The sequence below is a fragment of the Gymnoscopelus microlampas genome (genome assembly GCF_963454915.1).
Source record: "Gymnoscopelus microlampas genome assembly, chromosome: 20".
NCBI classification, from domain to species: Eukaryota; Metazoa; Chordata; class Actinopteri; order Myctophiformes; family Myctophidae; genus Gymnoscopelus; species Gymnoscopelus microlampas.
Window position 1 is genome coordinate 10,270,341 of NC_139957.1, and position 23,609 is coordinate 10,293,949.

The 23,609-nt window shown below is 42.7% G+C and overlaps 1 protein-coding gene across 1 annotated transcript in view; it reads left to right on the forward strand.

Annotated features, from left to right (window-relative positions):
* kif6 (kinesin family member 6) overlaps positions 1-23,609 on the forward strand; it is a 111,565-nt gene that overhangs the window by 54,283 nt on the left and 33,673 nt on the right. The window contains exons 13-15 of the mRNA XM_084045761.1: positions 236-418; positions 14,278-14,380; positions 16,244-16,299. Coding sequence (XP_083901887.1) covers positions 236-418; positions 14,278-14,380; positions 16,244-16,299 — 342 coding nt within the window. The remainder of the gene's footprint in view (positions 1-235; positions 419-14,277; positions 14,381-16,243; positions 16,300-23,609) is intronic.

Below are 23,609 nucleotides of genomic sequence, written 5' to 3' on the forward strand. Positions count from 1 at the left end.
CTGTAAAAGGTTCCGTTGTCTCTTGCTATGTTTTACTCTCTTAGTCTTTATGTCCTCAACCTGTCTTACTTACGTACGATACACAAACAAAATCCGAGAAGCTTAGGATATGAATTGGTCCTTGAATACTGATGATATCATGGCAAGGGCTGTTGCTATGCATTACCGAGAAGCTTTCTTTTTTCTTCGGAATGCCAAAGAAACAGCTGTTTGTCCTTAAGCTCAAGTCTTGCAGGTATCCTAGTTGGCATGCTGAGGAGGGAGAAGAAGAGAGCCCAGGACGCCGCTGCTCAGCTAGATAACATCACCAACGGCCGCGGTCTGCCCTCTGCGTCTGCACTGTCACTGCCTGGGGCTGGAAGCACTGACAGCCTCTCTACTGGCCATGGGAGGCCGGCTGCACTGTACAGGAAAAGAGGTACGGTATGTATGTTTGGCTATCGTCGCTGTCGGGCAGAAACCTCTTATCTTTTTGTGTTTTTTTCGTAAATGAACGCCCTACTTGATCATACTACAGCGTCCCACAAACGCGTCAAAAGTAGCAGATCCGCAAGCTCAAAACGCGTCGCTTCGTGCCGCGTTTTGAGCTTGTCGATCTGCTACTGCACTTTTGCTATTTTTGAATTTGAATCCTGAAAAGTAACAGTTTCGCACATATGAGGTTTCCACCCGACCGAGACGCTGTGTAATTTGATTTAATTGCCTCTCAGGAGCCTTTGGTATCCATTTTAAGAGACAAGCAAATATTATTTCAGAGTTCCCCAGATACAGCCTCAGGCCTCTGTAGTTTGAGGGCGGTAAACTGGCTCACTCTGCCAATAACTACCCTTCCGCAATAGCTCCACGCTAGGTGCTAACGAAATCTCCTGTCATCACCGAGATGCCCAACTATCCATTGTGAGCTTAAACTGTTGCTGTGGATGTGGCGTTCCCGATGTGGGTGTGTGTGGGTGTGTGTGTGTGGGCAATATTCCGCTGACAAAGTGCAAGTTTGATTAAGCACAGCTATATCTAACTGGGCAAACAAATATTACGTACCCCCTTCCCCTTTATTTTGAGAACCACACATTGTACACTCACTGGAGAGTGTGCACAGACTGATAATGGCAAAATAGAATGCAGTAAAATAGGTCTTGGGGTGGGTTGTCGCTTTTCAGCCACAGCTGTAGCGACTGTGCTGCTGTGTGTCAAACTTCCAAACCCATCAATTGCGCTGCTGATAAACATTAACCCATTAAGAACTGAGGCCGATTCTACAAATGCCTTCTAAATCAGTGGTTCTCAAACTTTTTCGTGCCAAGGACCCCCAAAATGATATGTATTTGGCCGCGGACACCATCTGAAAATGTTTTGTGCCATGGACCCCCAGAAGAGAAGATTTGTGTTAAAAATATATATTTTAATACATTTTTCAAAAATGTTAAAAATTAGCAGATGTACAAGCTCACAGCGTGGCATGCGCTGTGAGCTTGTATATCGTTGCTAGTTTTTGAGAACCACTGTTCTAAATCCTAAGAGTTTTATTGTTGCTATATATAGCTGAAATCTAAAATGACACAGATGCTTTCCCGGTTTTAATGAGATAACTCTACCAATCCTAAAACTAGAGGTTTAAAAAAACTTGTGTTGAAGCAGTGAAAAGCTGAAAATGCCACCGTGCCACGTTCTGAGAAACGGGGTGTACATTACGCTTCTTTCATACTCGCTGAAAATAGGTAATATCTACAAGCTCACAACTGTTCTTGTTGCGAAAGCTTGTAGATTAACTGTTTTCAGTGAGCGACACCGCCGTACAGCAGAGTATAAATGAAGCATTAGACTGGGAGCCATGACTGACTCTGTGGTGTTGGAAATTGCCACTTCATTGCATAGTTGTGCGCCTTTAGACCTTTCCAGAGCAGCCGTGGCGTGGAGTTCAAACCTACCAATTTACACTTGTAAAAACCTGGCCTCCAGGATCAAAACAAACTATTAAAGCAAATTACATTTTCACTGTTTCACGGAACGTGAACTCCGTTCTCTGAGACACCCCCGTGAGAGGTGGGAGAGGAAATGAATAGGAAATACATTTGGGGCTATAGGGCGGGCGCACAGCAGAGGGGGGGGGGGGGGTGGGGTGATCTCTCTCCTTTGGAATGTCGGCCGCTCTTTGCTTGTGGTCATGCCTATTTTCGACGTGCCTGTTGAGGTTGTCTTTGGAGACATTTTTAAATGCATTACAAATCCCTGACTTGGGGATTTTGCTGCATAGTGAGGACCTCGGCCTGCCAGAGGCTCCAGATTTTCTTTTGCCAGGACTGACCTATTTCTAACCGATCTCATCAGCGGGCTCGTATCCATTTAGGAGTATCCTTTTTAGAGGTCACTGAAGTGGCTTCATATACTCGCGTCAGCACAGTAACACCAGGCAGTATATTAAACCTGTAATTTGTTGCTGATTAGGAGCTGAGGACTTCAAAGCCCATAATAGTTAGTGGAACATGAGCTAAAGGCCAAGGGCCAAGGCTATTGCAATGCAAACTTTAGAGTTACTTTTCAGATGTGCTTTAGGGTCCAAGATTTGAGAAAACTAGCTAGCAACAGGGCTCTAAGTATGGTCCGTCCGCAACTTTGATCCCAAAACAACAAATCTTGAAGATTACTCACTGGATTGCCTCAGGAGTTTGAGATTTGTGACTTTGAGATTCTCTCTGAGAACAGGAAGCACAGACTTTAAGGAAAGGTTACTGCCGATCATTCCCACACGTCCCACAGTGTTCCAATTGATCATCATACCACCGTTTCTCTGTGTCGTTGTTGACACGGCACTGTCTTAGAAGGTGAGTCATAATGAAGTCCCTGTGATCTATACTGTATGTAGCACATGAGAGATCAATAAAAGCGAGGAGATAAACCCTGACAGGGTGATGCAGGACCTCAATGCAAAGCACACAGCCGTGTATGGCTGAAAGAATGATGATGATAATAACTTGACTGAAGTATAACCACACTTTTTTTTTTAATTAAGTTTTAAAAATTATGTTTCTGCTATAGAAAATAGTCCATTACATTCTACAGCTGCCACAGGTGTCGCTAATGAGCTGTTTGCGAACAATCCAATTGTTATCCAATAGCAGTGGTCTGCTATTGAGAAATAAGAGACCGCAGAATGCTGTGATTGACCAGAATCGAGCATTCAACCAAGCCGTGTAATAAAGAGACTTAACACTGTTACATTTCTGTACACTGTCACTCATCCGTGTCATTTTAGATTCAATAGCGACTGAAGTAAAGCAAACTGGGTACACTTAAACCCCACATCCGTATTCTGGGGAGAACCTTCGTCGAAAATAGCAGATCGACAGGCAATGCGACACGTTGTGAGCTTGTAGATAGGCTATTTATATTTAATGTAGAGTGAAAACAGAAAAGACACTAGCATAGATAGACTAGAGCCCTGAGGAAAACCAGTCAACCAAGTATATAGGGTTTAAAGGCCAAAAGGATGGAGACGCAGAGAATTAGAAGTGGATGAAAAGTCAAGTCCATCACGACTCTCTTGGAGAGACATCCTCCCTGGCCGGCGGCAAAGCATTTCTTTGGCTTCCTCTGTGTTTTTTGGTTAAGTGGAGACTTAAGTGCGATGATAAACCTGAGTCCCCGTAATGAGCGCGATCATAGCCGTCGGGTAAAAAGGGGCAGGAGCCAGCGACTCATCAAAAACCCAAGCTCGCGCTCCTGTCTTCAGTAAAAACCACAACTCCCTCATCCTCTCTTCGACATTTTTGGCTAATGATGCCCGGTGCGGTGAAAAAGGCCACGCACGGGGGTAATTGCAAACAGGGGTCTCTGAAAGAAGAGCCTATTAACCCTTTAAGACCGGGAAAGCATCATTTGTGTCTTTTAAGATTTATTTGGGCTATTCGAAAATATCAGCTATACAAGCTCATAGTGCGGCACAGAGTGCCATGCTATGAGCTTGTACTGTAGATCTGATATTTTTGAAAAATCGTGACAATTCGTGAAAATGATATATATTTTTAAAGTGAGGTTTTTTAACTCAAATCTTTGCTCATAACATATTTTGAGATAGTGGTCCGTGGCCAAATACAAATCATTTTGGGGGTCCTTGACATGAAAATGTTTTGTTCCAGGGACCCCCAGAAGCAAAGATTTGATTAAAAATGTACTTTAGAAATATATATATTCAAAGATTTGCACAAATGTTCAAGATTTTTCAAAAATGGCAGATCTACAAGCTCATAGTGCGGCACTCGGATAGCCAAAGTATAAAATAATGGTTAAAGTGGTTACACAGATGCGTTCCCGGTCTTAATGGGTTAAAAAACAAACACATGCTTGGACTTAGACCAGACCAAATTAGGGATGGAATCTATCACTCGCAACAGGGACAGTGAGCGGTGCCGTGATGGATGGTGTGTGAAGCAACGGTTTATATAATAAACATTGATAAATGACACGTCTTCCACATCAGTCCTCTCGGAATGGCATGTGATCTAATGTGGAACAAGTTCGAGAGAGAGAGATCGCTGCTTGCCTTTCCCCACGCGCCCCTCGTTCATTACTTCTCTCTCTAGTTCGTTTGACACCATGACCCCTTTGGAATCTATCTCCATCTGGTTGACCTTTTTCTGCATCCCCTGCACTGCGAGCGCACACGCCACAGCATTTGAGAGAACTACATTGTTCCTCGAGTTGAGTTCAACCGAACGCCAGATGGATGGGGAGGATTGAGGACTATTTGATACAGTTGGCTTGTTGCATGTATACACAGATGCCTTCCTGGCAGGTAAAGGCTCATTTAGGAGTTTTCCCCCCCAAAAAAAGGATTTAGCATGAAAAAAAAGGCAATGGGTTTTAAATTATGAATGCTATATACTGTAGTGTTGTAGCCAAAACGTTGGCAATGCTTACATCCTCACTGGGTTTATGTCAGGACTGCAATATATGATCTTTAAAAGCTAGCTCCTCTGTGTGTTCTATGGTTACCGCATGTTTACAGTAGGCAGCCATGAGCAACTGGACTTGCCCCATCATCAAAACATATAAAGCCTGTATGAAAATGACCATAAACTAAACAAGCTGGTCTGCAGACAAGCGCAATTTTTCACTTGAAATTCATGCGCCCGCGTAGCTTCTTGGACCCTGTAATGTACAAAAATTGAAAACCTTATGATAATACTCCAAATGGTTTGTAATCAAAGGAGGGGACGCATATCAATCCTGTCCAACACATATTAAAATGAGTCATTGTAACCGCTGCAGACTCTTCCTGGCTTCAGTGTAACTTGCTGCTCGAGTGTTTGAGGAACCCAAAAGAAAAGTGCACAAGGTTGCTTTTGGCCAGGGCGCACGTAAGGCAACAACTCCCCCTTCAAATGACATTTTCAGAGCTGCTCCCTTGTACTACGTTGAGTGATAGATATTTGCGCGTTGTGGCCTACTGTTTGTGAATGGAAAACTGTGTACCTGGTGGAAGGGGTTAAAAAAGGCCCTTGAATGTGATATTGGCAACATGCTGTGGACTGACAATCCTGTTTTTTATAGGCTTCAGACATGAGTAGGCGTAAACATACAGTATGTATTCATGGAGTTAATTCTTGTAAGGCAATGTGGGGCCCGCGGACCCCTGTGGTCCATGGGGGTGTTTCCAGGGGGTCTCAGGCTAAACGACTGGTAGTAAGGAACCAAATGGACCCTTATGGGTCTGTAACTCCGAGAGTATGAGAGTATACAAATGGAACCAAATGGACACCAAGGGGTCTTTTGTACTCTCAGAGTCTCAGAGTTAAATTAACATTGAGATTTTTACAGTGATTGGGGTCCCGGTGTTAAAAATCTCATGGGGGTCCACGGCCTCATGCGTCTCTGTCGGGTGGAAACCTCATTATGTCCAAAACTGTTACTTTTCAGGACTCAAATTGAAAAGTAGCAAAACTAGCAGATCCGAGCTCAAAACGCGTCGTTTCGCACTGCGTTTTGAGCTTGTGGGTCTGCTACTTTTGCTGCTTTTGTGTGACGCTGTAGTGTGATCAAGTATGGCATTCATTTATGAAAAAACACAAAAAGAATATGGAGATAAGAGGTTTCTGCTCGACAGCAACGATATCAACCTGGGGGTCCTTGAAATTAAAGCGAGAGTCACTGCTGTTGGTGACTTGTGCATAATGTTCTTCTACAAGCGGACCCACTTTGTTCTTGGTAGATCATATGACGATGTTGGATTTATTCCAAATGTATGGTCAGCTACGTGTATTTCTGTATGGGTTGCATATGTATTTCCATGTAGGCCTCTTGGCCACAGCATGTCTAATGGGTTGATTGATTGCACTCTGTGTCTTCAATCAGCCTCATTTTGTCATTTCCATTGGCTACCACTAATGGTGGCTAGTTGCCTATTAAAGCCAACATGGAAACATGGAAGTAATGCTGCCAAAATTACCGCACATTTATTTATTTTTGGCTCGCTTTGTCACTGTGACACAATTTTTTCACTACGTAAATAAATAATGTATTTTTTCATCCAAAAAGCCCCTATATTTTTTTGTCAGTGTCTAGGCTTTTTATGTTTACACTGGACTGTTACGCTGGCCTCTCGCACCTGGTTCACTCGTTGCTTTGATTCAATACTGCAAACGTTTTCATATTTTTGACTAGTACGAGCAGATATACTCACCGGTTACTGGAAGGGGAAAAGTACATTATGAATTTACCACTCAAGCCATATTTCAAAAATAGTGAAAATAACACAGCTCTTCATCTTAATCATCATAGAGCTTTACTTTGGTGCTTTGGTTTATTAAACGCGCTAAACAACGAATGGGGCTTCCTCGAGGAGTTTCATGCAATTCCAGGAATAGGTTGTTATCACTCAACATCATTCAGTATTGTCTAGTTTTATGACTGGAACGTAGTAGTCAATCATTACATTTTCACTTCACCCCACACTATACAGATGAAGTAATATACTGTAAATGATGTGTAGCCTGCAAGCTAGTTCAGGCAGATACACTCGAGAGGTTTACATGCATGCGCACCACTATGTGGGCATGCAGTATGTGATGTGTCAATCAGCTGACCAATTGGCGGTCTATTTAAGCTCGCCATTGTACTTCCTCTTGCTGTCAATGCCACTGAATGTTGTATGCGCTTACGCAGTTTGCTCCCACCACCACCCCAGCACCACCAGTAGGCTCTGCTTTCTCTAAGGGTTCCGTTTTACCCTGGAGGGGGTCGTTATAGATGTATTATATCTCCATGCTCTTACAGTAAATGGTTGTCTGCTAATGTGCTGAGCAGGGACTAATGTGTAGCAGAACCTAAATTTCAAGATCAAATATAATATTCACTCTTGTATTTGCATTTAATAAATAACACGTTTAACTTCAAGCCATTAATGTTCTCAATCTGTTAGTGAGTTATCTGACTGGAATATACTTAAAAGCTGATAGTTGAAAACATATGATTTCACAGTTAAACCATGACTTATAAATGACAACATAACAAAAGGCTATGTTTACAGTTCACACAAACAATGCTGGTTCATTAGTCAACATATAATTTCTGCAGGGGGGAGGGAAAGTGTGCTGTCGCTCCCATGCTTTGTGTGAGTGGGGGCCGTTTTATGAACTCCCAAAGTCACTTGTTGCTGGTTACATGTCCTCTCTGGAATGTTCATCCACCTTTCTCACACTCCATGAGAAGCTTCACTCCCTTTGTGCATTGCGTTACAACAAGCAAAGCTGTGGGTGAAACACACTTCCAAGAGCATCTGTTAACCGAGGGAGAAAATACAGTAGATAATTGTTTTTCACCGTCGGGTTCAGGGACCACCAGTCCAAATGGACCCTTAGGGGTCTATTACTCTTGAGAGTGTGTCCTTTTGGTAACTCAGGGTTACAATAAACGCTGAGGATTTTTACTGTGTGGATTGGGGTCCCAGTGATAAAATATTGTATCGTCTAATGCATATCAAAACTGGGGGTCCTTGAAATGAAAAAGGTTGAGAGTCAGTGCAGTAGATGGAGTCCCGAGATGCACTGTACTTTTGCAACGGAAAGCTTTAAAGAAGGCATACTGAAGAGCAGCTGCAGAGAAGGTCATAGAGAAAGACACTGCCTCACACTTCACTGCTTCTGCTAACATTGACATTGATGCGAAAAGAAAGTTACCTGGGCACTTCAAAACTACCCAAATATAAAACACTGTTTGACTCTGAGGAAGATGCTGGTCAAAACGTCAGCCACCCCTGCAAAAATAATCATGCAGACCAAGTTGAGTGCTCCAGTAATTGATTTGGGTAGTCTATTTTGAAGTACCCAGTTAACTTTATTTTCATATTATTGTCCTACCGCTGAGCAACGAGCCCTTCTACTCACAACTTGGCTGAAGTGCGTTGGCCTTCTCTTATTGACATTAATGTGCCTGTAAGCTATCTGAAGCCTATTACAATCAAATGACTAATGGAATATTGTCTTTACTTGAAAAATATCAATATTTCGATATAATAGTCACAGTGCTAAAGTGCTCATATCCCATGAACCCTCTGCACGTTGGCGACCAACGTATATGGGGACTTGATCATTGTTCTGAACTGGGCCCTAATTCAAAGCAAATGTACATGTACTGTTTTCTGTCCCTGTGCCCAGTGGGTCACTGGATGTTTACGTATGTTTTAATTCTCATTTTAATCAGAGGACTCTGGTCTTCTAGCCAACAGGCTCCCCATGATTACAGTGAGGATAATTGCTGCTCTCTGGTCTTCTGGAGATTAACTATAAATGTAACGACGATGACCTTTCCATGGAAACCATTCGAGCTGAACCTGTGTTCCAGTTTAAAAAAAGAACGGTATATAGTGGACGTTATTCTTTCCGTAATGCATTCTTCTGCGCTGGGACTTATTTTTGGTTCGCCACTACAGAACAGATCCAGGAAGTTAAGCTTGATAAGTCTTTCTGTGTATATTTAATGACCGCGGTGCATGCTGGAGCAAAGTTCTGGTGCGTTTTGTGGGAAGACTTTGATTTCCTCGTGGAATTGCAGTTCCGTGCTCACAGACCTAGAGCCCTCAAACCTGTTCCAAGTTGACATGCAGTGGGTCCGCTGTGCATTCTCCCCCCAGCTTAATTTATTGTCCTTTTTTCCAAAGGTACAACTCTATCTTCTTCCTGCATGGCCCCAGTAGTTTATAATGCATGGAGATAACTGATGGACAAGGCATGGTGTTCCTGCCGTATTTCAAGCTTCTAGTGACTAGTGGTCTCTCCGCTGTCGGAAGATTTGAGAACTAACGTGGAGTGTTGGATCTTTACGTTAAATCCTGTTCGTATGTAATGGAAGGATGATGATTCTAGCAGGCCCCGGGCACTGCTGGGTTCTGTGATCCAAGCTGAAGTCCATATGGATACCTGTGGGGTCAGAGACTGGTATCAGATTAGATGTCGGCGCTTTGGGGACAGCACTTTTGATATGATCGGGAGTCCGCGCCTGTGCTGTTTAAATCCGTAGTTTATTTTTGTTTGTTTCATTTTTAATTGTTGTAAATTACAATTAGCAAAATGGACACCCCAATTACAGGATTAATTACATACCGGTACTTGGCCTGAAAGATTTTTCTTTTTTAGTTACAGTGTACAAACAGGACTTTTTTAGGTTTCTTGTAGTCAAAAAGTATGTACTGTTACTGGTGTATGTATCCAGTTACAGGCATTTGTTCATGGGCAAGAAAACGGCAGAGGATGTTGACTTGCCTGTTGTGTCAGAATGAGATTAATCAGAATATGTTGATGTTCAGTGCGTATGCAAAGACTTCTTATAATAAATAGGTGTAACACTATAATCATACTGTACTTCAGCCCTTTGGTATTGCATGTCTAAAAATGTGTTGAAACAGCAACAATAGTCACAACACATTCCTTCTCTGTAAATGTTCAGTGGTTTGTCAGCACTTGAAGCACGGAAAAGAAGAATTAGGAAAGTTGGACAAAGCCATATGTGATCTCATTACCCCACAAATTTTGTTGGGGCAACATAGTATGATGTCATATCTCTTTTAGGCAGATATTCCTGGAATGTTGCTTTTTACGAGAGGCAAATGGACTGCATTTCCCTCAAGTAGCCCTCAGACAGATTTGTTGAGGTTGGCTGTTGCATGATCTGTCTGTGAGATGCCTCCTGGTTCCAATCAGCGCTTTCCAAAAATAAAGACAACAAAATTCCTGAATGTCCTACAATTAATCTCTCACATGACTTACTCCTCTTGCATATTTCTTCGATTAGGATCAGCGTTGTCACACGGGTTCATGAATCTTTACGAGTTCTTAGCAAGTCACCGAAAATCTAACTTTCCCGAAGAAATCATTGGGAAGTAATGGATTTTCCATGTCATTCAGAGTGCACGCTGCAGAATGATGCTGTTGAGTCACATTAGTGTATTTTATATTTAGTTAATTTATTTGGATTTTTCAGTTTTTTTGTTGCTGTCCTATTTCTCAATTCCCAATGTACTCTAGTCCCTTGTCACTGTTCCTACTGGTCCTAGAAAAAGCACAGACGATCACGTCTCTTCCGATACACGTGACGCCAAGGCGTCAGAAGCCAATGCATGCCGAGGCGTCAAATGCGTCAATTTGCCATGTCGCCATGCAGGGTTGTGGGTGGTACTCGGTAGTGCCGGTTTTCTTGGCTCACTGAAAGGAAACTACCAGCAAAATGGCTGGCAAGTAGAATCAGCCACAGCGCTTCTTTCCTATTGAATGATGATGCATTGAATGCGACGCATCAAAACGCTGCAAGCAGACGCTCCACCCCCTTGCTCCCACGTATAATGGAAGTGACTAAAGTGTAAGCGGTTGTGTCAACTGAGGCCTTTTCTACTGAGTAGGCTTTGAATGGTTTTCAATGGGAGCGCCGCATTTATTTGTGCTCGCACATTCATGGCGGGTTTGGAGGCGTTTTTTAGGCAAGTGCCTTGGTGTTTTCAGCTGGGAAATAATTGATCCGGGGCCCGCCATGGGTCCAAAATGGTGCGACCATTAAGCGCCTGCTACTCTGAGAGGATACAAATGCCACCATTTTTTTATTGGGTACCCCAATCTACAATGTAAATCTCCAATGTACACCCCCAGTGTTAATTTAATTCTGAGAGTGGACAAATGGAACCAAATGGACTCATAAGTGTCCATTTGTAGAGTTACAGAATCTGTAAGGGTCCATGTGGACCCCCTGGTGGTCCCCGGACCCGACATTGAGAACCAGTGCATTGGAATGCTGATTAGGATGTGGAAATGACCGGCGGACATAGGACACAATAGTTTGTTTTCCTCTCTGTGTTACATATATGTTGACTTGTTTTACTTCTGTACCTCCTTTTGTTTCTTCTTATTTTCTTTAATCAAGTGTTGATTAGATCAGCAGCTGCATTTGCGGTACCTGATTTTAAATGCAGGGACATGATAAAATGCACAAGCGAACATCGCACGCATCAGTGCAAACCCCACAAAACCATTTAATGTGCAATTTGAGGTGACATACTTTTTAGTTTTTTTGTCTTTTTTTGGGAACTAGATTGATGAGCGAGAGAGAACCTGGTAGCTTGACAACATCGATTATTTCTCACAAATTCTACATCGTTGCACGTTTGAAGAATTGCCTGTCAACGTGATTCCAAAGTCCTAGGTATAATTTTGGTTTCCTTTTTGGAAATAAATACTTGACTGTCATTACACAGAGCAAACGCATCAGATTTTTAAGTGCTCTCGGGCAGCAGGGAATGTCCTTGTCTCTTGTGTATGTCACTGTCCTTCAGCGTACTGTGGACTGAGGGAGGCACTGACCTCACGGCAGGGGGTCATTTTGGGGTTCCAGGGATCCTGGCAATTGCCACCCCCTAGCTTTCACATTTAATCTCCAAATTGGGATAGTGCAAGTAGTGTAAAGGTAGTGTAAGTAATTTATTTTGTTAAAATAAGTGTTAAATTGCTTAATATTCTGATAGTAATCATTTGTATAGAGTGTTTGTTCAGTAACAGCAGGGGTCTCCCCGTCCCTCAGCTCTTGATTAAACAGAAAATGCATTTTCAGGGCGGGATAGCAATTGTATCCAATCAGGAGAGAGAACTCACACAGGATAAAGGATAAACAAGGGAAATTGGAAGTGATGACACAAAGAAATGAGCAGACAAAATTGGAGCTGATAAATGGGCACTTTCTCCTGATTGGCTGCAGATTGGCCACCTGAATTTTCTGTTCATTAAAGAGCTGGCGAGACAGGGAGACCGCTGTTACTGAACAAACACTCTGTATAGCAAGGATTAGAGAGGCACAAGCATGGAATACCTGTAACAAACTCCTCGGAATCTGACAGTCTGGTATCTCAGCTGCTACCAGGGCCTTCAGGGCCTGTGTCGAAAGCATCCCGTTATATCGTCGCTGTCGGGCAGAAACCTCCTGTCTCCATATTTTAACTTTTTGTGTTTTTTCGTAAATGAATGTACTACTTGATCATTATACTACAGCTTCACACAAAAGTATCAAAAGCAGCCGATCCACCGCGACACGTTTTGAGCTTGTAGATCTGCCACGTTTGCTATTATTTTTATTTGGATCCTGTCAAGTAACAGTTTTGGACATACAGTATGAGGTTTCCACCCGACGGAGACGATATGGTGCTGAGACAAGGACTATGAAGAAGGAGCTACAAGTCCGTCTGGCACATAAACAAGGCTCCTTATGTGTGTTAATATAACATCTCAACCAGAGGAAACAGGCCAAATGTTCCAAGGCCTAGGAGCAGCAATCGCCGACAAGACCCGGTGGGAACAAAAAAGTGACATTTACAGTAAGATGTAGATGTCATCATCCAATCAAATGATAATGATTCTCCTCTCTTTTGGCAACAATGAGAAAGATCATTTCCAAATGCCATCAAATGCATTTCCAAATTCTTGATGTAGCATCAATATAAAGTGTGCATGTGAGCCAACTGTCTTGCATTTTTACTATTTGGAGTGCTGCTATTTCCACCTCATTTTGTGGTTTTTATATTTAGTATTTCCAAATGCATCAGAGCTTCACAGACAAACAAACCCAAGCACTTTGTGCTGACTTAGCCATAGCTGTGGTGCATATCATTTCATTAGAAGATTGAGTCTGAAGAAAATGCATCTAGCCGCAATAAAAATAATACTCTACGAAGCGCGTTTTGACCGTAAACAACTGAACCACCAACAAGCTACTTGCTATTGAAGACACACCTGTAGCATCCAGTTTGCTTACTAGTGGAAAGTTGCCAACTTGGTAATGCTGACCTGTTCAAAAACGGTTGTTTATGATTTCTGTTTATGTCCTCCCTAAACTGTGAACGACCGGGTAATGGTCCTTAAGTTGTGTAATTAGTGATAGGTGGGAGGTCAACTGTATCTTTGGGCCTCTTTAGCACGCATCTGGCTGCCAGATTGGAGGTTAGCGCCTGGGTTGTGGGAAAATGCAACAGTTCTCTTAGCAACTGTACAAATCTGCACAGTAAGACCTGGCGTCGACATTACGTCTGACTTATACTTAGCTGCGTGCAGGTGTCGCGCACGGAAAATTGCAGATCTATACGCTTACGGTGCGTCGCAGCGCAACATGTTGTGTACTTGTAGATCTGCTATTTTCGGTGCGCGACACCAGCATGCAACTACAGTACAAATCAGGCTATATTCCCATGATGGGAACATTATCAAAAGCCAATCAAATATTTTGTATCAGCATTACGATCATGTAATCTTGTCTATAGCAGTTAGTGGGTTAGATTTGATTTGTGACCTCAGCATTGTAATAATTATTATACCTGTTATTAGTGTGCATTTGGTAGTATTTGGCCTCTTGATAGGACATGTTTATGTGTGTCTATGCAAAGCTCTTTTAGCAAAATAAAATAGTAAAATACTCCATGTTAAAAATGGACAAATTAAAGCTACAATCCGTAAGTTCTATTTCCATAACCGATATTCGAAACCACGCAGGACCAAACATCCACTGCTCATCCAAGACGGAATTCCCGCTTGGATACAGTTGCTTTTGCGCTTATGAGCTTGAGGCAGTGTTACTTGTCAACCTGTGGGTGCCTACCCGACACCAGGGTATAAATGCAATTGTGCTAGTTATTTTCTATCATCATACTCTACCACGCAGGTTGGTTAAAACTGTGTTTTATTCATTAAAATAAGTTCTGGATTGTAGCTATAACCCTGAGGATATCATGTGATGATATCACTGTTATTTTCCTGTCAGCTCCAGAGCTGTCCATGGGCAAGCAAGAGGCCTTTGACATCTTCAGACGGGACCAGGAGGACAATCTGACCATTGAAGACAACAAAGCTGTGCTCAAACAAAGGTCAGCGGCAAAGAGGAGATGTTATTGGGCACTTCATTAACTTCTGTTTGCGCCCTACACCAAATATCGTTGCCGAAAATAGGGGATCTACAAGCTCGGGCTGTGTTGTTATCCCCATAATAGGGATCCTTATTATGGGGATGTGTGTGTGTGTGTGTGTGTGTGTGTGTGTGTGTGTGTGTGTGTGTGTGTGTGTGTGTGTGTGTGTGTGTGTGTGTGTGTGTGTGTGTGTGTGTGTGTGTGTGTGTGTGTGTGTGTGTGTGTGTGTGTGTGTGTGTGTGTGTGTGTGTGTGTGTGTCTGTGTGTGTGTGTCTGTGTGTCTGTGTGTGTGTGAGTGAGAGCTACCTAAAACAAGCATTCTCGTGCTGGCATTCAAATTATTATTTTTCTCATGTTTTTGTTCTTCTTTGTTATGGACATGGGATAAATGGGATTCTTGCCATCGTTGCACCTGTTAAAACAGTTTATGGGTCAGAAACTGCACTTTTATTGCAGCAATATGTTCCTTACCATTGAAATTAAAAATATATAGTCATGAAATGAGAAGGTAAAATAACATGACTTGATTTGCCAGTCCTTCACAGAGGCGCTACTTGGGTGGGAATTGTCATTCCAGGTGTGAAGTCGTTGCAGCCAAGCCATGCAGATATTTATTTTGGCCAGAGGGATATTACATTTTCATTAGCCACTTAAGCCCTATATACGTTGTTGTACGACAAATAGTCAAAATCACCTTTCGATAAGTTCGGTTTGCAGATATGCCATTTAAGCTATTTCTGAGAGTTGTGTCACGTGAGAGTTGTGTATAGCAGTGGTTCTCAAACTTTTTCATAAGGGCCCCCAAATTGATTATGTATTTGGCCACGGACCCCCATCTGAAAATGTTTTGTGCCAGTGGCCCCCTTGAAGAGAAGATTTGTTAAAAAAAAAATGTTCCAATACTTTCAAGATTATTAAAAACAAATCTAAATAGCAGATGTACAAGCTTGTAGATCTACTCTTTTTGAATAGACAACATATAAATGGATAAAGTGGTTAACATGATTGTGATGCTATATTAACTGCTTTTGCTGGGGACGCTCCGTAACCACCTCAAGGACCCCTGGGGGTCCCCGAACCATAGGTTCCATAAAGAGGGATTGATCTGTCTGAATCTGAAAACCGATGACAACTTTTGTGTTTTCAGGCAAAAATGCAATGCATACAGATGTGCCACTTCAAAACTTCACACGTTACTGTTCTTTCCCTGAAAGTGCCCTGAAAATGCATTTTTTTCCTCCCTGTTCTGCCCTTAAAAATGCACTGTTTTGCCCCTGAAAAGAAGTTGTCACTACACACCCCCGTTTTTCCCTTCAACAGACATCCATATACATGAGAACAAAAGAATGTGTGTTGAAGAAGGTGTCAGACTCATTATGAGGCGAAAGGTGATTTGAAGAGGTCCTTGACCAGTTGCTCAAATTAATTAGCATCATAAAAGCAGTGATCATCAAAATAATTCAGCATTTTAAATGCCCTTCTTTGTCCCTCTTATTGCCCTGGGAATCCCCTGAAAATGTACTGTCTTGCCGATGGCAGGACATTTGAATTTTTGAAATGGCACATCTGTACTTTCCAATTGAATTGATTGAGCTCTGACTCAATTCAGTAATATGTGAAACAGATCTGCTATTTTCAAACATTTTAGTACTTTTACTTTTGGTACTTTAAGTACATTTTGATGCCAATGCTTTTGTACTTTCACTCAAGTCCATTTATAATTCTGGACTTTTACAGTACCTGTAACAGAGTATTTCTTTATTGCAGTATTGGTACTTTTACGTAAGTAAAGAATTTGAGTACTTTTTCCACCACTGTGCGCAGGTTTTCTGAGGCCAAAGCGCTGGGGGAGCAAGTGAACGAGGCCAGAACCAGAGTCAGTAAGTCACCTCTCCGTCGAACACAGCACCACAAATCTGAGCATCGCTTTCATTGCTACGCCTAGCGTGAGCCACAGCATATGGACTCAATGTAGAAGCATTCTTATTGCATTTTCTTATTTCCCTCTGGGAGCGCCGTTGTTGCATGCAACCTGTAATAATGGCCGTGTTTTTTATATTATTCCCCGTTGTATCCTTAGTTTCTCGCACGTGAACATTCTTAAGCAGAAAACACGGTGCACAGTCTGGTGTCAGGAATGAATGTCCACTCGCTGTGAATTGTTGTGAGAGAGACGTTAAACTCCGGCTGCGAGCGAAAGCGTGTGAACTGTGTATGTGCAAACGCGTCCAGGAGGTTGATGGTCCACAGTGCGTGGTGTAAACTGCATTCCGGAAATCACTCCACACACTTGCGAGGGGCATAAAAACTCGACTATTCATTGTCATCATTACCGCCGGCGTCATTATCCTTAACAGCAAATAACATTCTCCGGTGCAAGTCTTTTGGGAATGCTGTTTTTTATTTATCCTTCTATTAACGCGCATGCAGGCTCTCCGATAGTCTCCAGAGATCACCTGGTATACCTGCCTGGAAAACGTTAGCGAATAGATCACCGTCGGGGTCCCGTTTCCCTGGAGCGCAGAGAAAGTGTCGTTCAGCACATTCCAAAACTTTTCCAGGACTGAGAGGGATTCTGATTTCCTCCCACCCCACTCTTCCGACCTAGGTTTTTTTTCTTTTCTTTTTTTTTTATACAGGACCTGGCTTTGGCTGTTTTTTTTTCTTTTTGTCTTTACGAGCGCTCCGTAAGAACACCCCTGTGTTCTTCTGGGTAATGTCCCTGACAGGTATAAGCCCGGTCTGCCAGATTGAGGCCTGGCATCGTCCCCTTTAGCTTCACTCACTCACTGCTGAACCATTCCAAACGGCTCGGCTCCAGAAGGAATCCACCCCAGCGCTTTGGAACGCAAGGTTCTCTCTGGTGTACTGTAGTCTGCACTACTGTGTGTCAACGCCTCGACACCGCCGCTAGTGCGTCGGCCTGTTCAGTGTTGCGTTGATTATTGTGTCAGCGAGTTGTGAAAGGATCCCGTACGCATGGTGTTAATGAGTCCAAATTTAGACCTATGCACCTGTATTGCCTATACACGTTAGAGTCCTCGGTGTTAAAAGCTGCAATCCGGAACTTATTTTAATGAATGATTATATATTTATATATTTCTAAGTTAAAATAGTGTGGTAGTTTAGTCGCTAAACTATACTGGGACCCCAACTCCACACTGTGAATTCTGTGTTAGTTACTCTGAAAGTGTACAAATGGAACCAGGTCCATTTGGTTCCTTTTGTACACTCTCAGAGTTACAGACCTGTAAGGGTCCATTTGGAACCCTGGTTGGGCCCTGGACCAGAAGTTGAGGGCACAAGTAGATTACCAAGTAGTACGGCCTGAAGCTCATAAGCCCAATTTCTCCCATGGCCAAGTGGGGACTCCGTCATGTTTGCTCTCCCATGCGGGAAGAGCCATGTTGGAATCCCGGTGGGGACACCAAAGTTACAGATTAAAGCTCTATAGTTTAACTCTGTACAAATGAAACCAAATGGACCCTTGTTGTAGGTCCATTTGGTTTCATGTGTACACTTTCAGACTTGCAAATGGATAAATTAACACTGAGGATTTTGTTTTACTGTGTATACAGTACAGAGAGGCCTTCATATGTCTCAAGTTCAGTTTGCTCAACGATCCGTCTTAATCACCGTCACGTTGCGTTCAGTGGACTGTTGAGAAACAAGGCCCTTCCTCCACCAGACTAGCAATAACAAATCATATCTCAGAAATGATTTCAGCGCGTATAATGGGGGGAATTTTCCAGCGTGTCATCACAATTCAAAATATCAGCGTGGTATTATTAGGGTTTGATCTGGTTTGCATCTAATATTGCAAGCTTCAATTCTTTTTTATAAGGTTTTTTTTTTTTTTTTGGTTCCGTTGGAATGTGTGTGTTTGCGGTTCATGTCAGATGCCAGTGAAAGGGATAAGTTCGCCTGTTCACCAGTGCTTTGGCGTCATTACTGCCTCATGTCACGCACACAGTGGTGTAAAGTAACTAAGTACATATTCTCAAGTACTGTATTTAAGTACAATTTTTTGGTATTTTTTACTTTACTGGATTATTTTCATTTTTTTTTAAACTTCTACTCCACTACATCTCAGAGGCAAATATTGTACTTTTACTCCACTACAATTATTAGAAAACTTTAGTCACTAGTTACTTTGCAGATATAAATGATTATATTATAAAACATACTGTACATTAACCACTTCAGCCCTATTTTAGGCTATTTGAAAATAGCCGATCCACAAGGTCACATCGCGTCGAGCTTGTAGATCTGCTATTTTCAAACATTTTAGTACTTTTACTTTTGATACTTGTATATAAGTATATTTTGATGCCAATACTTTTTGTACTTTTACTCAAGTAAATTTTGAACACGGGCCTTTCACTTAACAGTATTTTTATATTGTGATATTGCTACTTTCACTTAAGTAAAATATGTGAGTACTTCTTCCACCACTGCACGCATGGCGGTTGAGTAGCGTTCAGCTGTCACCCGCTCTTAGATGCCAGCGTGCATTTAGCACTGCTGGAATTCTGGATGTATCAGCGTTGAACTGTGGTGAATGCGAAGGCGCTGACACAGACATACATCAGAGGTGGTGTCTTGTCAAACAAAAATAATCTATGACCATTGACTTTTTGGTTTTGAACACATTTAGACTGGGAAAGCATCTTGTGTCATTTTAGATTTCTTTGGATATTAAAAAAATAGCAGATGTACAAGCCGCGCTATGAGCTTGTAGATCTGCATTTTTTTTTAAATCGTGTTTTTTTTAAAGCAAACATTTTTAACTCCGATCTGTGCTTCTGGGGGTCCCTTCCTGGAACAACATATTTTGAAATGGGGGTTCGCGGCCAAATACATATCATTTTGACATCTTTTGACATGGAAAAGTTGGAGCACCACTGATATAGCAATATACTGTTAAGATTTAGAAAACATTTTTAGATATGTATTTGGCCGCGTTCCCGGTCTTAATGGGTTAATAACATTAAATGACTGTAATAGGCTATAGTACAGTACTGCCCCGTACAACCTAACAGACTCCAGCACAGCCCACCAGAGCCCAGCAGTGCGGCACATTCCAGCACACAAAGTCCAGCCCACTGGGAGAATAGCCTAGGGTATGGGGGTAGTTAAATGACTGTAATAGGCTATACAGGGCTGGGTCCAGCTGGAATAGGCTAGACCAGAATGTTCTAGCCTAGGCCTTACTAGACTCTAATAGGCTCTATTAGGCTGTACTAGGCTCTTGTCAGCCCTGTAGCCCCTTTGCACTTGAGATTAACCACTGTGTCCACGGGCAATAGTTTTACATGGGTTTGTGTCCACCGGCAATAGTTTTACATGAAAATGTCTAGGCTATAGTATAGCACTGCCCCGTACAACCTAACAGAGCCCAGCACAGCCCACCAGAGCCCATTATAGCCCACCAGAGCCCAGCAGTCCGGCACATTCCAGCACACTGGGAAAATAGCCTAGGGTGTGGGGGTAGTTAAATGACTGTAATAGGCTATACAGGGCTGGGTCCAGCTGGAATAGGCTAGACTAGAATGTTTTAGGCCTTACTAGACTCTAATAGGCTCTATTAGGCTGTACTAGGAAATGAAAAGTATGCAAAAACGTCCAAAATAACCTCAGGGTTTTTAGGGTTAAAGCTGCAATCCGGAACCTATTTGAATGAATAACATGTTATATTAGTCTATATGGTATGTACTGTATAGTATGTGTTAACACGATATAGTCAGTACATCTGCAGTGGTTGGAGGTTCAAAAAACTCCATTCCATTGAGGCGTTTAGACCCTGCTGTTGGGAGGGTTTTTGATTGACTGAATACTTAATTGACACAGTTATTAACAGTACACTACAGGTAGCACAGTCAAAGGTTATGCTTAAAATGTAAAACAAAATGAATCAGTAATACATATAATCCATACAATACAATGCAATACAAATACAATACAAGACATTGGAATAAAGCTCAGTGGAATCATAAGGTATGTTTACAGAGAAAGGAGGGGTGAGGGCGGGGGGCATAGGATTCTTCTATCATGGCGTTCAAGGAGTTAAGCTTATGTTCACTTGTATTTTTTGAACAGTGAGTTCTTTTAGGTTTGTTTTGAGTTTGGGTGGGGACTGGGGAGTCGAGAACCGTTGTGTCTTTCGGTAGGTCATTCCACGTTTTGGTGGCAGCATAGTAGAATGCATTTTTAACCCATGTTTATACTGAATTTTGGGGGAACGGGGTCGGATGGACAGTATGCCCATGGGCACCACTTAGTCTAGAGCAGGGGTCTTCAACGTTTTCAGGCCAAGGACCCCCTGGCTGAGAGAGAGATGAAGCAGGGACCCCCTCTATATTGTATAAAATTGTGTTTCAGATGAAACCTTTTTTGTTTACTTGGTCTGCTCTTTTTTCCCTCTACACATATACTTGCCAAAAATATTGCTATTTTTGGCTAAAGTTCTCCTCAGAAAAAGGGATGCTAGGGTTCAAGTGGTTAAGGTAAAAAAAAAAAATCGTATCACACAAAGATTTGGCGGACCCCCTGTAGTAACTCTGAGGACCCCCTAGGGGTCCCGGACCCCCGTTGAAGACCCCTGGTCTAGAGAAGTACTTTGACAGGGCATTGATCCTAGTATTTTAAAGACCTCACCCATTGAGATATGTTGCACTCTGTCTTCTACTTGCCAGCCCATGACTAGCAAAGTGAGCTATAGAGAAGGCGAGTCCTGGGGAACACATGCTGGTCGACAAGTAGTACTGCCCAAAGCTCATAAGCACACAATCTCCGCTGGCCAAGCGGGGATTTGGTCTTGTATAAGCGGTATAGATGTTTGTTCGAATCTCGGGGAGGACATCAAACTTAACGTTAATACAATAAAACGAGTAACATCTGCAGTGGTTGCAGGTGGTCTCCCTACTTTTCCCATTGACAAGTAGCCCCACCTGAAGCTCATAAGACCATAATCTCCCCTGGCCAAGGGAGGATTCCCTCTTGCGTGGGCGGCAGATGTTTGGTTTGATTCGAATCCCAGATCTAACCATTGCAATTAGCTCTCTCCATCAGGAGAGGACAGACTACTTACGCATTGCAGCTTTAACTTTTCAGAGCGTAGGCTTTGGACATACGGTATATTGCGTGAATTAATGAGAGAAGACACTTAGACTCGCTGCAGCACAAGCTATTGTGTGGTAGACTGTTTTGTGGGCAAAGATATATAGACATTTTGGTATATGAATTATTCAATGAGCCAGCGGGGAAAACAGACTAGAGCAGAAACATTTGCGATGCTGTCACATGTTATTACAATGTTAACGGCATGGGAGACGCATTTTTCCTAGATGAGAGGCAGTGTTTATAGTGGAAGGTAGTTTGCCTCTCCTGGCTGGAAAAGTCGTGCCATAATATATTTAGCTCAGTGTGTTTCCTCGCCGTTTTTCTGGAAGACCCGCTCGGAAATTTTACACTACCTATGGCCTCATGGTTAATGTAGAACATGGAAAGAGTTAGCATAATATAGGCAAAGGCTTTGTGTTGCTCCGTCTGATGGATGTGCCCAGCGTGAGCGGGTCAGTGGCAGGGGAGAGGCGGGAGGAGAGAGGGCGGTACCCTGTGGAGACCGGCGGGGCCTAAACCGTTCCCTCGTTACCAGTATTGTTCTTGGCCGCCCCATGCAGCATGGCGTTCGGAATCCGGTCCCACCGGAGCAGCATAGTATGATACTGTACTGTATGTTCCAGACCCTTTAGGTCTAGAGAGCATAAGCTGTCGCTGTCGGGTGGAAAGCTCCTATCTCCATATTCTTAACTTTTTGTGGGTTTTTATTTTTCGTAAATTAACAGCCCTACTTCATCATACTACGGCGTCGCACAAAAGCATCAAAAGTAGCAGATCCACAAGCTGGAAATGTGGCGCGAAAGCGACACGTTTTGAGCTTGTCGATCTGCTACGTTTGCTATTTTTGAATTTGAATCCTGAAAAGTAACAGTTTTGGACATATGAGGTTTCCACCCGACAGAGACGATATAGGGATGTGCATTCGTTCATGTAGGGAATCTGTGACGCACAGCACATCTTCTGTGCACAGTCAAATCCTCAGTGTTCCTTTATCCATTTTGTACACCCCTCAGAGTTCAAGACCGGATAAGAAGCGTTACTGTAGGCCCGGTGGAGGGTGGTGGTGGTGACTGGGGTCCCAATTGATCTCTTACCCAGATGTGCGTGGGGATTTATGCGGTGCTGTCCTACTCGCAGCGTCTGCTAACCTCTTTGCTGTCCCACCCTCACACTGTTCCCCCCGCCACTGCTGACCTGAGCTTGTTTTTATTTATTTATTTTCCTTTTTGCAACTCATTTAATTTTTCTCCCAATTTAGTCGTTATGCCAATTGCCAATTTCCTCCCTGCATGTGCAGTAGGTGGCCAGTGACTTTGACCAGTTTCACATCCAAAACCTTTGCATCATGCATGTCACACAAACAGAATGGGATGTGTTTTGTTGATATAACAAGTTTTTTCATATAGAGTCCTATCCACAAATCCACCATTTAACTTCCACAATCCACATTATCAAAACCATTCTGTTTGTGTGACATGCATGATGCAAAGGTTTTGCAAGTGAAACTGGTCAAATTCACTGGCCACCTACTGTAGTCCCAGTCACTGCTGCTGACCACCGCTGTTTGGTTATTGTTTGGTCTCTCCTGCGGAGGAACATGCTATCCTTCCCAGCTCCGCTCCCCGCTGGACATGCGCGCCGACCAGACTGTAGGAGGCGCTATAGTAAAGTGACTGTAACTAAAAAGGAATGGCTGATCTCAAAATACAAGTGAGCATAGTTTAACAACTCCTTGGTAGTAGCATCCTCTGCTACCATACCGCCCCCCCACCCCTCCTTTCTCTGTAAATATACCTGTTGATGCTGCTGAGTATTACTGATGAATTGAGTACAATGGATCGCAGTAGAAACAAGCCGCCCTGGGCCTTTTTGTGTTAATATGCTTTTAGCATTACCTTTAACTGTACTACCTGTATTGTTAACACACATGTTAATAATAAAGTATTCAATCAATCTAAAACAGGGATCATCCTCCTCAACCAGCTTCCCACCGTCAAACATGGCTAACTGCAGTCGTGTAAAGTACATTTATCAAGTACTGTACTTTAGTACAATATTGAGGTCCTTT